This window comes from Amblyomma mixtum, chromosome 6 (genome assembly GCF_055824585.1).
Source record: "Amblyomma mixtum isolate Tamu chromosome 6, ASM5582458v1, whole genome shotgun sequence".
Taxonomy (NCBI): Eukaryota; Metazoa; Arthropoda; class Arachnida; order Ixodida; family Ixodidae; genus Amblyomma; species Amblyomma mixtum.
Genome location: NC_143017.1, coordinates 109913951 through 109927271, shown reverse-complemented (window position 1 = coordinate 109927271; position 13321 = coordinate 109913951). Strand labels below are relative to the sequence as shown.

The 13321-nt window shown below is 46.6% G+C and overlaps 1 protein-coding gene across 1 annotated transcript in view; it reads right to left on the bottom strand.

Moving 5' to 3' along the window:
• Window positions 1-13321, bottom strand: part of LOC149340016 (uncharacterized) — a 54438-nt gene that overhangs the window by 12041 nt on the left and 29076 nt on the right. Inside the window, exons 13-18 of the mRNA XM_089550622.1 lie at window positions 12267-12353; window positions 9144-9212; window positions 8041-8130; window positions 6188-6318; window positions 1742-1765; window positions 1631-1654 (exon numbers count right to left, since the gene is read on the bottom strand). Coding sequence (XP_089406748.1) covers window positions 1631-1654; window positions 1742-1765; window positions 6188-6318; window positions 8041-8130; window positions 9144-9212; window positions 12267-12353 — 425 coding nt within the window. The remainder of the gene's footprint in view (window positions 1-1630; window positions 1655-1741; window positions 1766-6187; window positions 6319-8040; window positions 8131-9143; window positions 9213-12266; window positions 12354-13321) is intronic.

Here is a 13321-nt window from a genome sequence, read left to right as displayed (position 1 = left end):
CTGCCTGCGAGCGGAGGTGTCATGTGTGCTTCTTTGTTGTACATTGCCCCCCCCCCCCCCCCCCCCCCCCCACTGTAATGCCACGGCGCTGTGGGTTCCTTACTAAATAAATAAATAAATAAATAGAACATGGATCGTTCATGTGTTACTTGCTGACGCGAAAGCTTTTTTTCATCTGCACGAAGGGCGCTTATCAACGCTCTGCGTGCTTTATGCTTCAGCGTGGCGACGAAACTAAAAGGCCGCTGTGAAACTGAAGTGAAGCTGCTCTGCAGCCGTGCTCGCAGCAGTTCGGAACAGTTATCAAGATTCCACTCCGTGTATGTCAAGCGACAAGACTCCGAATTATAGGGATGTCCTTGGGTGGCTCATCGCAGAAGGAGATGCTAAAGCAACTGGAGTGGCTGGGACTTCAGTGGGCAGAATCATACGTGTCTACTGGGACGAAAGCCGGATCGAAGATGCTCCTCGCTACCTCATCAGGAAAACAAAAGAAGAAGATTTGCAGATTGTTGCCTGAGCTAGTGATAACCCTTTCATAACGATAATGACCCATGTTCTCCATTCATAATGATAACGACCCATGTTCTCCGGCTTATCGCATGATTGGGCGTGTTCGGCATATCTTTCAGTTTTATTTCGTCGCTTGGTTGCTACAACGCTGTTCTTCGCAGCGTAAAATGCGAGCAAAACCATTGGCCTACTCACGCTGCCTGCTCATCGAAACGCGATAATAAGGGGTGACGTCCTTAAGAAGGAACAGCTTAGCAGACGACGGCCCCAGCTGAGCGTGCTTTGTGAGCATGCGCTTAGCCTCATCCTATTTCCAACTTCGCTCCGTCATACGGCGCTGACGAACAGAAAAGTCGCCGCTCGCGCACGCCAGCTACAAGATTTGGGCGCCTGTACATGGTGACTAGTGTTCTAGCACAGTCTACCCACCGTCCTTCAATAGATCTGCTGTCACCTGATCCTCTCAGCTGCTTTCCCCCTTTGCACTGCTCCTAAGACCTGTTTTATTTCATGTCTTGTTGCGAGCGGGATGTCCAGTTGCTGTGCACTGCTGTCTCTCTCATTACCGTACTTATTACATTGGCTGCTGTTTAGATTTATGTAGAACTCTTCGCCTGCACCTTCACATCGTACCTATAATGCTACTGACGTTGCTCTCCTTGCCTCTTAGCGCCTACATATGATTTTTGCCCACACCTAATTCCCTCTTGACCCCTTATAGGCTACCTCCATTCATTAGAGCATGCTGGATACTCTCGATATTACATTTCTCTATATCGGTAACCTTGATTGCATCACAAATAGCAAAAGCCAAGATTGCTAAAGCGCTAACACCTGAGCTTGTCAAACATTTATGCAAAAGCACAATCGTAGAGGCGCTTTCAATTTGTTTCTTTTTTTTTTTTTGCGGGAACAGCTGGCACACCTTGTTTCAGAGGAAAATAACTGCGATATCGACGTTTTTCGGCGTTGTCTAGACTACTTGTAACCCTTCAACTATGCTTTCTATGTTTAGTAAACCTGAACGCACCCTAGGGAGGAGGTGGGCTGTCACCCCCTCTCCCTTTCTTCTTAAATGCGTCAGGTTCTAAATACTTGTAGCGTAAGTTGTACTCACTTCAGATGTTTCTCCTGCTTGATTCTAAAGATGAATTAAAGAAAGTGGCACAGAATAAATGCTCGAGAGTGAAGAAAAAACGCGCACTCAGAAGGACGGTGTTGTACACACCTGGCTTCTTGCTCACCTCGAACTCTGAAAGGGCGGAAGTAAAAAAGAATAATCAGCAAATAGTTAGTAATGCTTGGCTTACTCACCCACGAAATAGCGAGAAAAGGCGATGTCGGTACTGGAGCGATGCAGTAAGCACAGAGTGTCGCACCTTTGCGTAGTATAGCATCTATACAGCGGGCCGCACCGGAGTCCTAAAAGTGATATGGCTCTCTCTTTTTCTCCTCAGTTATCATTTCACGGCAATTTTGCAAGCAAACTAGCATAATTCCTAAAATTAGCATAAGCAATACATGCCAACCGGGGTTAACACGATAACGCCGATTGCAGAGAGATCGGTGGTCGGTGCGATAATTCTCGGTTGACAAAATTTATTCCAGGGCCCTACGAGTCTTTTGAAGACGATGATGAGGTTTCACAGATACATTGCTTATCGGAATGACTACTTAAAGGCACACTAAAGGGAAATAGCACATATTGAAATGTGGATAGGGTATTCCAATGATTTCTTCTGAGCGAAAAGTTGGCCGCGTTCCTGAGAAAATCGCAAATGAAATTCCCTAAATCTTTGCGCACTCAAATCGCCCGCAAATTTTTTTCACGTCGACGACATTTTTACGACGTCGTCGCACTCCAGCTCTGCGGCCAACCAGAGCGAGAACACTAAGCCTGCGTCATGTGACATGAAGCTCCAACTGGATAGCAATACGTGGCATGCATTAGCGCTCTCATGCTCGATGTTTTTCAATGTTTAGGTCTAGTCTTCCGGCAGCGTGGATTTTGTCATCGATCATTTAGTGTCCCGTCCACATGTGGACGTCACCAGGTTGGTGGTTTCGATAACAAAATAATAATAATAATCCTGACTACGCCCACTGCAGGGCAGAGCCTTTCCCATGTCTCTCCAATTAACCCTGTCCTTCGCCAGTTGCGGCCACCGTATCACCGCAAATTTCTTAATCTCATCAACCCACCTAACTTTCTGCCGCCCCCCGCTACGCTTGCCTTCTCTTGGTATCCACTCCGTTACCCTTAAAGACCAGCGGCTATCTTACCTTCGCATTACATGCCCTGCCCAAGCCCATTTCTTTCTCTTGATTTCGACTAGGATATCACTAATCCGCATTTGTTGCCTCACCCACTCCGCCCGCTTCCGATCTCTTAACGTTAACACCTATCATAGTCCTTCAATGTTTTTTTGCATTGAAGGATTATGCACCTATCATTTTTCTTTCCATAGCTCGCTGCCTTGTCCTTAACTTAAGCTGAACACTCTTTCCGCGACAATGGAAGGCAGGGACGCAATCTTCTGCATTGTTCTCTTTTGTGTTTAACCTGACTCACCGACAGTGTGGTATGTCCGATCGATGAATTAGTGTATCGAACATCTTTGGATGTGCTCTCGTTGCTGTTTTCGGCGAGGGTGATCGCACAGCGAGCGTGTGAAGTCAGTTCTTGGACACGTTTCCGCACCGAGCCCAGATTGCTCAGCGTTCGTGCGCGTCAGCGGTTGTTACACTCAAGGACAGGAGTAGAAACGTAACCTCGAGCGGGTACAAGAACTTTCAGTGCCAGGGAAGTAAAAAAAATTACCGACGATTACTTTACTTCCTAATGCGAAATTTGAGCGCAGCAAATAAGCTGTTTCACCTTTTCGATAGATTGAGGCAAAGAAATCGAGCAACACATGTATGCGCTATCACAGAATTTTTTTTTTATTTTTCACACGTATTCCTTTAACAAAGACTCCACTAACAGTTCTTGACAGTCATGAAGGAAGCTTTGTGGTCGGAGAAATAGACTGATATATGTTCGACTTGGTACACCAATGCTTGATTCTCAAAGACGAGATCTATACAAGTGCCTCGCGAGGTTGTCACAGCCGTGGGACGCGTTACGAGCGAGAGGAACGGGATGTTCTCCCGCATAAGTGTTAGGAAATTGCTGTTTGTCTTTATGTCAACATTAAAGTCCCCCACTACTAACATCGGTGTGGATCGATGGACGGTTAATGCGAGTTGCAGGAAGTGCACGACGTCTTTCGTGAGTGCGGTAGGGGCGAAGTAGGCAGCTACTACCAGCAAGCCGTTGGGCAACTTTGCGGCGCACAGTTCGCCAACTTCATGTGACGTGCCAAACATTTCGACTGGTATTGCAGAGAGACCTGTGCGCAAGTAGATAGCGACTCCCGCCGCTCTGTTGTGGTCTCTGCGAGCACCACAGCAGTATAGGAAATCTATGATTTCGTGAGGCTCTTCGGGATCCATCCAGGTTTCAGCAAAGCAAAGTACAGAGGAATGGCGCAGAATGGGATCGTGGTGTACGTCCTTGGCATGTGCGGCAAGGGAGCGTACGTTAAGAATGTGGTTGTGAATGATGAATCAAGTGCTGCCAGCGAATGACGCGTCCATTGGCTGTCTGCGTGTGTTACTGATGTGTGGTTAAGCTTCGCCTGTAAGAGTGGAACGCGACAACGTCTTGCAACGCTGCCAGGGAGTCCACAGAACGCCATCGCCAATTCGGCTGTACGCCTTGCTGGACGGTAAATTTATTTTTTGAGGAGAGGAAATGTATCTCTCTCGCATATCTGGGTGGACACCTCCACCTCGCCGTAAGGGAAAGGGGGAAGATGGGAGTGAACGAAGACGCCGTATTAGCTAGACGCGCCTTTATTCATTCCAAACCATTCAGCTGGCATTACGGAGTGGCTAACGTGCTCGTATCGCACTCCGGAGACCCTGGTTCGATTCCCCAACTCGACCAATTTCGTTCTCGGTTTTATTGATTTATGCGGTCTAACTAGAAAGGTTAATTAGGCTATTTCATATTTATATTATTGTATTTCTATCCATCGTGTTCTGTCATTAACCTGTCAATTGTTGGAACTGTCTAGGATGTTCGACACAACGTATATGAAACGAGCAACGTCTTACTGAGTGGGGAAGTGCGTGGTGGTGGAGGGAGCGCGGCTTCGTACTTATGTTTTTTTCGGCAGCGTCTCCTTCCGCGGACGCTATTGTCGCTGCGGCGCGCGTCTTTCTTTTCTTTTGTTCTGACCTCTTCATTCTCCTTTATATTAATTAGGCTAATTGATTAATTAAGCAATTAACTAAACTCAGTCCAACTTAGTTGCAGCATCACTATGCGATCCCTTTGATTGGTTGCATGGTTACTAGCCAAAGTACAATTGGCCCCATTTGAAATTCGCGCACTGTGACGTCACGAGCATTTCGACCAATTGAAAAGCGTGACATTGGGGGCGGAGCTGGTTACGAGGCCGACGCCGACGCCGACGACGACGCCGACGACGACGCGAAACCCAGGAACGGACGCCAAAGAGCTGCGCTCTAAAATTGGGGAATAAAAGAAGGTGACAGGAAAGAAAGTTGGCATCCGTTCGTTTGCATTAGCCCATGTTTCACCCATTCCTCACAAGTAATATACGAAAACAAACTCGACAAATCCCGAACTTGTGACTGCTGTTATAGATATACCCCGTCCGAGTAAATTTCGTTCTGTGCTTGTCGTTTAGAAAAGAACCTGAGCTTATTTATAATAATACAAGGAAGTAGAGGAAGCGTACGCCATGTTTGTCTGTTCGTCGCAGGCGGGAAGAATATTTCCTTCTCCTGGAGCTGCAAACGGGAATAATTTAGTCGCTGCTTGCACTGCGGCGGACGCGTATTCGTTTGAGTTTGTTCCTCGGTACCCTGGTCACTTCTATGGGGGCTTATCGTTGGTTTCTCTTTTTCGTGGCCATGCTGGTATCGTTCGCGTTGTGCATGTTAGTGGCTAGACAATTAATAAAACGTTCTTCCTTTGAATTAGCGGACTGATGGTGAAACGCAGCTGTTTCTGAGTCGGTGTAGAACGGTAATGTTTTATCGTGACCTTTCACCTTGTACCTCCTTCTTCGGGTTAGAGTTCTTTCCGAAAGAAAAGCCTGGGTACAATGCCATAAATCACTGAGGCGAAGTACTATTTTCGTAGGACGCAGAACACGCGTCAAAATTCCCTGGGAGGTAGCGTCTTGGGACGTGCTTACTCATCTGCATATCAACTTTCCTACCACACGCGCTTAACAATAATTACAAGCGCACTGACAATTAGACGTAGGCGGTTCTCCGAAGGTACCTGCCCATTGCCGCAGAAATAGCGTTGTACGAGAAAGCGAAGAACCAATCGTGGCGAGGCGCAGTTGCAGGAACCCTCAAGTGATGGCGTCACATGTACTCCGCTTTTACGTGCTTTTCCGCAATTTTCTTGCTTATCAGTGCTCTGTCTCAGGTAACAATTACATATTTGCTATCACGCGACGCTACCCTATCAGATTAGCTTGACTTAGTATTCCACTTTAGTGTCCCTTTAAGCGGAGCAGCGCGGAAGGTGTCACAAATTTGATGGCCGAAGAAGAAAGCTCGGGCCTCGGAAGGAAGAGGGACGCACTCTTCGTCGGCTGGCTGGCCGTCCACCAGGTAGTGGCGCATGCGCAGAAAGTACCGGGAGATCATCAGCGTCACCGGAATGGCCGCACACATGCTGAGCAGGCAGCACACCAGCGACAGCCACAGGCCGTTCTGCAGCGCGCGGCGGCATATAGTATACATGTACGGTATGCATGTAGTGTGTAGTCAATGCGCTGCCGCTGCGGATGCCCGCCGAACGAAAACGAAACTTCAGAACTCCCCCACAAATTTAGCTTTCTTTCCTCCAGGCCACATGGCTAAAAATATGTGCAAAGTAAGATTTAGTTGCAAAGACTGCATGCGGGCTTTATCTGGTCGCTCGCACTCCACGAAGGCTATAGGACGGTGCATGGCCGTTATAAAGCATGGAATGCTTTTAGCTCCTGTTCCCTGCAAGCGCAGGCGAACATCGCCCGGGAGCCGCGGCGAACCAGTGGTTAGACATGATGCCCAATCTGAAACGAACTTTGCGAAACTTTCCGCCCGAACGGCTATCAGTGTGACGGAAGCGAAAGCGCCCAGTACACCCTTTTTGGTTCACCCTGCATACCGTAAGATGCCTGGCAAGAAATGTATTAAGGGATGACGTTTTCGCTGAAGCTGGAACGCGAATCGAATTTGCTTGTGACTGATACGAGATCAGTGTATGATCGCCAGCAGCAACTGTGGGCCTCACTTGAATGCTTGGGAATTCGCTAGCATCCGCGCAATGCGTTCAGAACAGCTTCTACGCGGAAGCAGTAACGCAGAGTGTACCTCTCACGTTCATTATCTTACTCATTTAGACGTAAAGAAAAGTGAGTAAATTCGTCTCATTTTAAGCTACGTTCATCACAGTCAGTTTAGGAAATCCGGGGCAATGCTCAGGGGCAAGTCGTGGTTATTTCTGGCTGAAAAAATTGCCGACGATTACGCTATTTCCGAATGCGAAATTTGAGCGCAGCTCATCAGCTGTTTCAGCTTTTCGATATATTGAGGCAAAGAATTCGAGCAAGACATGTATGTACAATTACAGACAACTTGTTATTTTCCACACATATTCCTTCTTCAAGAAACACTCCACTAACAGTTCTGGATTGTCATGAAGGAAGCTTTGTGGCCGGAGAAATAAATGGATATATGCTCGACTTGCTGCACCAATGCCTGGTTCTCAAAGACGAGGTCTGCTCAAGTACGGCCGCGAGGCTGTCCCAGCCGTGGAAGGCGTTACGATCTAGAGGAACGGGTTGTTCTCCCGCCTAAGTGGTACGAAATTCCTGTTTGTCTTTATATCTACATTACAGACCACACCTACCCTGCCACACTGGCCGGAGGCAGTTAATGGTTGACCGCGAGAGTTCGCTCAGAGTTGTCAGCGCTAAAGCATGCAGCCCACATCTCTCTCTCCTTACCCCACGTACCTATAAGCGTGATTCAGGCGTCCACTGAACCCCCCCCCCCCCCCCCCCCTCCCCTAGTTGTAGCACTTCCGTCCTTAAAATGATCGGAGTGTAAAACGTTGTCAACGCCAACGCCAATGTACACAATGAACGCCGACAGCATATGACTTCAGCGCCGCGTTTCTGGCAACGTTTTCAACGTCAACGCAGGCAACGCAAATCTGTCACTACCGCCACGTAGCTTAAAGCCCGATTGAGGTGTCCACTGTTCAAAGAGGGCAGTTATGCGCCTTCCCTCTGCTTTCCAAGCTCCTGCTCCATTGGTTCCGCAGCTTAAAGCGCGGCTATGGTGTCCACTGCTGGTTACAACGGACAACGGCGACGGCGATGCCGCGAAACGCAGAAACGGGTGCCAAAGAGCTGCGCTCTAATAAAAAAAAGTACTTGTTCTTACCATATTGTCAGAGACTATTCTGCATGCCACCAGGAACCCGATGGAAGCCACCCTCCGAGCCGCAGTGCAGTCTCCCACGTTGTTCCTGAGCTGGAACATCCCGCGGGCGCAGTTATATATGCAGTTCTGGAGATAACTGGGCGGAGGCCCGAAGACTAGGTGCACTGCGAATGCTGAGTCTGCCGGTGTATATTTTAGTTTCGCAGACTTAATCTGCACGTCATAATTTGATGCGAGACATTTTGGGAGAGGCTAATAGGGCAGTGCCTTATGTACCTTCCGACCATACTATTACTCCGATGATACTCCGTTCGTCCGTGATTTCAAGTGGCGTCAGACGTTTCTCAGTGGCAGTCTGCCCGTTTATATACGACTTCGCGCACCGATTACCATCCGTTGCTTGTCGCGCCACAGTATAGCTCCGGAACATATTCGCAGCGCCTATTCACGTCCCCCACGCCAGCCAGGTAAGCGGATGAACGCCCGCAAATGGGAATTTTTACCAGCTATTGCTGACGGTCTGGAAAACATACACAGAGGTGTTATAAAAACCATCAAAGCGGGCCACGCAAGGTCGTCGTGATGTGCAGGCAAGAGCGCTTTCCGGCGTCTCTCAACTATTTCTATAACTGCCTTATAGGTTTCACTGTAGCAGCAAACGAAATGGAGCATCAGCCTGACTCCAGAGCGAAAAAACTCTTTCGGCCATCAAGACACGCGACAACCGAGCAGAAGGCTCAAAGTGCACAGAGAGTGAAACATATCGTATTAAGTGATTCAAATTAAACAACTACTTAAGCGTAGGACGAATTTTAACAAGGACAAAGGAGCTTCAACCCGGTGACCATTGGTCGGAAAAGAGGACTTGTCTTTGTTTAGCAAGTGTGGCAAGTATTCCTGTCGTGGCATAAGCCAAGGGTTCACAAATCATCCTTCTTTTCAAAATTTTTTTTGGAAGGGGGGGGGGGGGGGGGTGGATCGCGTGTGGCTGTGAGCTACTTTTATTCGAATGAGCTAAATGTTGACAAATCCTCTTGTTGACCCTTTGCTCATTCAAATAACAATGCACCCCCCTCCTTTTTTTTTCGCCCTGCTTCACGTACCGAGTCCTTTGCTTGTCTTCTGATCTCTTCCGCCTTCCAGAGCGAGTCATTTAGAAACAGGTTCAATTCCTGGAAGCAAAAATGTCAAGTTCATCGTTACGTTGGAAATGTCTCTATATAGGCGGAATGCTTTCCCCATACGAAGAACAGTCTCGCGTTCGCGCATCACTGAATTAGGTATACAGACTCGGTGATAAGTACTCAGGCCTCGGGTTCGCTGCTGAGCCGTGCAGTGCAGCCGTGCATGGAAGTTGAGAGCGACGGGGGCGTGGGAACAAAAGTTCTCGCCCTCCAGGAACGGGGTATAACAGCAGCCGCAACACGCGCGACAGCATCAAACCTACAGTCGGATACAATTCAAGGACGAAGCGGCAAATGCCCTTCAAAGGAACGAATTGCGCACAAAAGACATACACAGGAAAACACGAGGGAGACTGAAAGAGCGCAAACTATCAACTCAGTTGATAGTTTGCGCTCTTTCAGTCTCCCTCGTGTTTTCCTGTGTATGTCTTTTGTGCGCAATTCGTTCCTACAACAGTATGCACCAACTCGCCCAACAAGAAGTTCTTCTTAACTGCCCTTCAAAGGACGCCCTCCAGCCATCTGCGTCGACTGAATCTCGTGACATCGTGGTTATCACCTCAGACGTGCCAGCGTGACATCGCGAGGAGTGACAGATGAAAGGGGATTAACCGCGGAGTCATGAAAATCAGCCGTCGCCAGTAGCTGGCGGGCCTCCCTTTAGGGTTACCTGCCTCTTCCTACTACCCTACTGTATTGAACAAGGAATTTTCGTCCAAGAGTAGCGAAGAACAGCGTCTTTTTATTTAGAGCAGTGTCGACTGGACAACTCTTGTCTGTTTAGAGCCCTGGGAGGTTTGCGACCCCTGTAAGCGCACAAGTTAAGTGCACTAATGGAAAGTGAGCTTCGGCACTCCGAGTGACACTTTGGGCTACGCGCTGATAAACAGGAAAGCAAAGTGCACTCGTAGTTAAAAAAATTGGTGACAGAAAATGAGCGGAATTTCTGAAGAGGTCGGTGGAAAAGAAAAAAGGACTTATAATAATTGATTGCTTAACGTGATAGCGCAAATAAAACGAGATGAAACAGTTTTTAACGATGACAAAAAAAAAGAAATAGAAGAAAAGCCAAGACCATCCAAGGCTATCCAGAATTCCGGAAACAAACAAGATGGCGGTGGGCAGCGATGTTGCATCTGATCTCGATCGTTCCTTTGTTTTGTTGTTTCGCTTGTAGTTATAACGAACGAATTTTTTTCTAAAAACAGGGTTATAGTATGTAAAATGAAGCTGTTTAGCGTGGCTTCCTAGCGCATCAAGCAGTCCAAACCTTGGAAAGATTGACAACGCAAAGCCAGTCCTCTTTTGAGAGGTTATACAGATGCTCACTTTGGGATACCGCTGACATATCTCTATCACAAGCCATGAATTATGTTTCGAGCAACACCACCCGCTTTATCCCACATAATTGCTCAAAAACTGCAAGAACATTATTAATGAAAAAAACCAACCGCCGTACATTGGCTTCAGGTCATCACGATAAAATCTACTACATTAGCACCACTTTTACTTACCGCTTGCTCCTTCCTCCGTACAACGTACAACTGGGTGTTATTATTGACCCTCACTTAAAATTCCATTATCGTGTTGCGAAAACTTGCAAGGAAATTTCGTATAGATTATGCGCACTAATCAGAGGTCAAAGTTATTTCCTTATACATACATTATTATCCCTTTACTACGCATTCGTCCATAGCCACTTAAACTGTGGCATCTCATCCTGGGGTAACGCTTATCATAATCATCTTTAGCCCTTAATAAAAATTTAAAAGCAAGTCTTTAAAAGCAACCTTTTCCCCTCGAACCTCACCCTCGCGAAATTTGTTCATGGATTCAAACGTTATACCCATCTCCGCCTTTTATTTTTATAATATTAGTATTCTCTCTAGTTTCTAAGATTTTCAGTCGTCAACTCCCGCTAAGCATCTTTCCTACCGACACTATCGTAAACAACAACAACATCACACGATCCGCGCTGCGTAATAACTTTCTGCTACCTACCTGGAAGGTCAGAACTAACCACGGGAAACAATGCCTTCAGTTTTCTACCACATCATTTCGGAATTCTTTAAATTTGGACATCAAGCAAACTAATGCAGTTTTTTTGTTTAAATGGAAATTAAGAGTTTAACTGCTCATTACATTACTGTTATTTATCCTATGTATCACGGCATCGTACAGTGCGTTATCGCACTTTCTTCTGCTGTTTATTTCTCGCATTTAAATCTGTCGGTTTTGTTCTTTACGCTATGGTTTGGTTTGGTTTATGGGGTTTAACGTCCCAAAGCGACTAAGGCTATGAGAGACGCCGTAGTGGAGGGCTCCGGAAATTTCGACCACCTGAGGTTCTTTAACGTGCACTGACATCGCACAGTACACGGGCCTCGAATTTCTCCTCCAAAGAAATTCAGCCGCCGCGACCGGGATCGAACCCGCGTCTTTGGGGTCAGCAGCCGAGCACCATAACCACTGAGCCACCGCGGCGGCTATGTACCTTGTTATTCATTGTCTGTGTTGTTTCGCAATATAATATATGCACACTGATATTCTTTTTAGCTTTTGTTACGCATTGTTTCCCATAGTACGAGACCGCAGATAAGAATATACAGTGATAAGAAACATACAGTGGTAAGGGGAATATACAGTGGCCACCGGTCTCGTACCATGGGACTTATCGCTGTATATTCTTATAACTTGTTTTGGATTCTCAAATGAACTTTCAGTTTCAACTAAAACGTGTCACTCCGAATCGAAAAACAGTTTAAGGTACGGCTTCCGTCATATCGCACCGACATTTGTATGAGTTTGTTCAATCTTCGAATCACAAATTAGTAAGATCACATTTCTGCCTCCATCACCACCTTAGTCAAGGCAAGCATAAAGAAATGTGTCCATGAATTTTTATAACTTGCCTTTATGTAACTTCCTCATGCCTCGAGGGAACAGAAATGAAAATAAAAATATATTTATATGCAAGAGCAACGAAATAAATTCAAAGCAGCGGTGTAGATTAGGTTCACTACATGGGCTAGCATGGCTCACCTGGGCAATGGCCACATCCACATCTGATGTCGAGCCTTTTGAAGCGAGAAGTTTACTGGCGGAATCATTTGCAGTCTTTACAGAATCCTGCGATATATTCAGTGATGTAGGACATACGCGTACGTGTGAAATGTTGCAGAAAATATCCATAATTCAGCAACAGCAAAGAAACAAGCCATCAAGTTATCTGACTTGAATCCATAGAGAATTCAACGTCTGCCATTTTAAGCTTCAGTTGTGCATCGCACACCGAATGAAATTAGTAATATCAGTGCAAGTAATTCGCAAAACAGCAAACGAAGGGAAAAGTATAAAACTTCCATGGCTGGAAAAGATGATAGGATTGTGCAAGATTAAGGAAACTAGTATTTAAGGACACACTCAGAGATTTCTGTACACAAACACAACGTAAGTGTCTTACGCGACTTGCGCGTTCATTTCTAGACTGAAATTTTTGCGCCATGTGGCCTTTTCTGCAAACACACAAGCCCTTGATACAAATGAAGGCGTCATTCACCTTCGAGCACTCGCTACCCACTGCGGCGGCGTAGTTCTGCTGCTGAGCACGAGGTTTTGGATCGAATCCCGGCCACAGCGATCGCATTACGCAGGGGCGAAATGCAAAAACACCTGTGCGCTGTGTGCGAAGTCAGCGCAACGTCAATCCTGTAATGCCCAAGCCCCGTAAACTTCGAAAAAATGTTACTAAACTTTCCGGATTTCATTACTAATGGCCCCTTCATTGAAGGGGTGTAAAAATTGAAAGATCTGTTGAGAAAGATTATTGTAACACAAATAAATTGATCTAGTCTTGATAATTTCGGAATGTCTAGGGACGATAAAAAAAAAAAACTTATGGTCAATTTGCGTAGTTACACCAAATGCGAATTAGGTGCGGTAGCAGTTAGGATTTCCCTTCGGTTCCGGTGTTCAGATCCAGTGTTCACGGATGACAGTTGTTCGGATAGCGATAATGAGTCAATGTCCACATATGCGGAATTGGCCATTCTCTCCATTCATAAATCTCTGGGAGTCTTCCTACTCCTCCTGGCCCA